This window comes from Branchiostoma belcheri, unplaced genomic scaffold, assembly GCF_001625305.1.
Source record: "Branchiostoma belcheri isolate BF01 breed outbred unplaced genomic scaffold, Haploidv18h27 scaffold64, whole genome shotgun sequence".
Lineage (NCBI taxonomy): Eukaryota > Metazoa > Chordata > Leptocardii > Amphioxiformes > Branchiostomatidae > Branchiostoma > Branchiostoma belcheri.
Window position 1 is genome coordinate 1,518,200 of NW_017804287.1, and position 3,853 is coordinate 1,522,052.

The following is a 3,853-nucleotide window of genomic DNA, read 5'->3' on the forward strand; positions in this document are numbered from 1 at the left end:
CCAGTCTTTTAAAATTTACATTGTACAGTTAAGTGTTTACAGCAGAGGGAGAAGAAGTAGAAGAAATATGAGTACAATCTCTATATATTTATTATTATTATATACATGTACATAATAATATATGCATTTCACCCATACACAAGGTTTGGACAGAAAATGGATATAATAAAGCTTAATCTGATCCCGAATCTGAAGTAACTGGAGATGCCTGACATAAGAAGTAAGTCGGTTTGTCGCATTTGTCATCATTCCATCTGTTTCCAAACCATGCATGGCCGGCGTAAAGAACGCAATCTTCGTTTCCTCCACCATCGTTTGGTTCTCCCTGAGCCCATGAGGTGTACTCCCCAAGTGGAGAACCATCAACCCACTCAAAGCGACCCTCTTTGCGCCGATCGTGCAGGCCAAACCAGAACAGTCTGCCGCTAACGGACCTGTACAGGGAGATGAGGAATTCGTTGGTCTCGGTGTCTCGGGGCATGGCGAGGGTGCCGCCGTCTGCACCACAGGTCGCGGCCGCTTCGTCGAAGGACTTCCTTATGTCGAAGACCTTGTAGCAGGTTCCACGAAATGTCTTGTAACCTCCGGGACAAGAAACTGGAAAGGGGAATATTCAAGGGAGATTTAAAAAGAACATTACGGACACACAATATATACTTTATCCAGATATCTAAACCATTAGAGTTAACATTACAACAGCTGACCCAACTTACGTAAAGTCTTCTTCATCTCTTGAAGACGTTGCTCCAAGGCTGTGGTTCGGCGTTGCTCAATGTCAAGGTCGCTCTTCAAGGCGTCAACAGTGGTGGACAGTTGACCTTTGTCGTCTTGGTCGCGTTGTAAAGCGTCAACGGCGGTGGATAGTTGACCTACGTCGTCTTGATGGCGTTTCAATGCGTTAGCATTGGTGCACATGTTGCCTTGGCCGTGCTTTAAGACGTCAACAGTGGCGGACATGTTGTCTTGGTTGTGCTTCAAGGCGCCAACAGTGGTGGCCAATTGAGATATTTCCTAGAGACGTATATTCGTAGGTTAGCTAAATGTAAGAAACAAATTCAGAAACAGCAGCAACTTCTGTTTTGATACCCCCAAAAAGAACTCATTTTTAAACATCTTGACAACAGGCTTGATGTTACAAGAGTACGAGTGTTCACCTGTTTGTTGATGAACGTCAGAGGGACGAGTCCCACAGCGGCCAAGCTCAGTAGCACGGCGATGCCGGTGGCCAGACAGCTGCGGTGGGACCGGATGAAGCTACGGAGACCGCGGCGGCCGACTGGTACTCCCGGATACGTGCGGTCTGGGAGAAAAACTTCTTTCGCTCAGGTTATATCTAATTTACGTCGACATACCGACTGGACAAATTAAAGAAAAAGCCCTTACCTCTCTAAAATTTAGCGCTTTTGTAAATTTCCACCAAATTTTAACATTTAAAAAAAATTATGCATTGTGATGTTCATCTTAATCTAACTGCGCCATGAACACAATATATAAATATAAAACTTTAAGTAATCACGAAGGAGTAATGGCGTTTTTATATGAATCATTCAAATGTGGCTTGTATGTCCATGTTTGGTTTTCTGTTTTTTTTTTATTCACCAGAAATTTTACATGTGTTGCTTGTATTAAGGGCACTCGGAAACACTGCTATCATAATGGTAGAACTTCCTTATATTGATTATTCAAATGAAGACCTATTTGCATAACATGCATCTAATTTCTACCTGTATGCTGAAATTCATTGACCCCTTCCTATGAAAAATTCCATGCAGTTCTGCTAGAAGACTGACAGAAGACGGAAATCTAGATCACTTTGCCATGATGTCAAAGGCTATTTGACCGTATCAGAGAAAAATATACACAGAAAACTTTAAGAATCATTTTAAATGTAAGTCTGACTTCCTTGTCATCGACTTTCCTGACACTGGAAGAACATGTGAATACGCAAATAACCAAACACCCTGAGTAACTTTTAGAAAATTCTTATAAATTATTACGGAATTCACAGAAGAAGGCAAGTTATGAAATCGTCGGCTACCTGCTGGCGTGTACGCTGCGGAACGTTTTACCGTCTCGGCGTTTTCGTACGTGTGCGAGGAAGTTTCGTCGTCTTCTCGCAACTTGCCATGGCGAACCGGCCCGGGTGGACCCGTCGGGTGGGCAGGCGGGGGTTGGGGCGCCGGGCGGCCGGTTTGACCGCTGCCGGGGCCCGAGAAACGTACAGGCTCTGCCTGCTGGTACATATTTGGACCTCTGAGTACAGACAACGGTACGTACCGGTGGCGCAGTGTATGAGTGTGAAAAAAATACATAAATGTAGCAAATAACGTATTCATTAGTCTGGAGAAGTATAATCCTATTCGTTGTTATATTGAGGCATGACGTGGCGACAGGCGTTACGTTGCTGGTAGCATTTTGTTTTTCTGCAGGCGGCAGACTGATTTTCGAAAGACATGTATTTTTTTTCTATCCCAACATTTATTATAAAACATTAGACATGGCGAATGTACACTCAAGTTTCTTTATCAACTTCTTTATGCCGTCACCAACGCAGACAACCGTATAAACGGACAACAGACATACTTTCTTTATTTATTAAAAATTCATCACAACAGTGAAAGGGACGGGGGAACAGGTGTAACACCTTTACCAGCCCTCGTCCCGATACAGCATACAGATACAATAGACTCAAGTATAAAATAATGAGTGATTTACATATACATTATACATAATGAAAAAGCTTAATATATACAGACTACCGAACCCTCAAATCCTGACAAGACGCGCACTTGCACGCAGTGGACCATGTACAGAGGTTGTCAGGTTCAAAGTGATGTTTAAATCTCTCAACAGCAGATTTCACAAGACAACGCTTAAAAGACAGTAAGTCAGACTGATTTGACGTCGAAGCCCCTTTGATGCGAACTGCGACGTCAAGCTTATTCCATTCAGTTACCAGACGTGGTATGTATGACATGGTAAATGTAGATGTCTTACATCGGCTTGGCATTAATATGTAAGACCGGTTACTCCTTGCTGGTCTGGTTGAAAAAGATACATATTCATACACGTTCAGTCATACATACTTGACAGGGACTTAACGAAAACCATGATGCCGGCTGTCGGCCGGCTTTCCTAAGAGCATAAGATCGGTGACATGGCACGTACGAAGATTCGAACTCGGGACCTTGGTTCCGAGCCGAGCGCTCTGTTGTTACGCCACTCGACCCCATCTTGCATTTATTTCTTGTGAGCTTTTACAGCTTTCCGCATGGTGGGGTTCGGGCAAGCAAGTAATATGATACGTCGATGAAGGTCAGACATCCAGGTAATACGATACGCCAAAAAGCAGTTACTCAAGCCGCTGGATATGATTTTGGAAACGGTCAGACGTTTCAGCTAGTATCCACTAGCTTTCGTCAGTAACTGCTTTTTGGCAAGTAATATGATATACTCTCTGTTCTGCATCATTGTTTCCTATATTTGTTTACTTGGAGGTGTCGATGGCCCCTAACCTCTTCACAATATATAGTTCGGGTATAATAGTACGGTACCAAACGTAGACGGTATTGAGACAGCGCTTAACGTAAATACAGTTTCCACCATATTTAGTCTTACTTGGTGCTGTATCCTTACGCCTAGATTCTCGTATCAACATCTTGAGTGATTCGGACATCCAATACGTACTTTGATAGTAACCTTTCGCCGAGTGCACTTTGAGTCAGATCAAGGCGCGTCGAAGTGAAACGACAGTAAGTGTTTGCGCGTCTTCGTTTTAAAGTAACTGCAAGGCATGCTAATGTTGTCTTTCAAATATCTCTTCACAATTTTGTTTCATGCGTACCTTATACCA

The 3,853-nt window shown here is 43.2% G+C and overlaps 1 protein-coding gene across 1 annotated transcript; it reads right to left on the reverse strand.

Moving 5' to 3' along the window:
* Positions 1-172: 172 nt before the first annotated feature.
* Positions 173-2,243, reverse strand: LOC109483319 (CD209 antigen-like). Its single transcript, XM_019786308.1, has 4 exons — positions 2,039-2,243; positions 1,155-1,300; positions 714-1,011; positions 173-597 (listed from the first exon to the last, which is right to left on the reverse strand). Exons 1-4 carry the CDS (start codon positions 2,241-2,243, stop codon positions 173-175), a joined length of 1,074 nt encoding a protein of 357 aa, XP_019641867.1.
* Positions 2,244-3,853: the final 1,610 nt, after the last annotated feature.

Excerpts from the sequence above, each read along its gene's own strand:
- LOC109483319 (XM_019786308.1), bottom strand. The coding sequence starts at position 2,243 with ATGTACCAGCAGGCAGAGCCTGTACGTTTCTCGGGCCCCGGCAGCGGT. Across the intron at positions 1,301-2,038 it reads CGCAGCGTACACGCCAGCAG|ACCGCACGTATCCGGGAGTA; the intron begins GTAGCCGACGAT and ends TTTTTCTCCCAG. Across the intron at positions 1,012-1,154 it reads TGACGTTCATCAACAAACAG|GAAATATCTCAATTGGCCAC; the intron begins GTGAACACTCGT and ends ATACGTCTCTAG.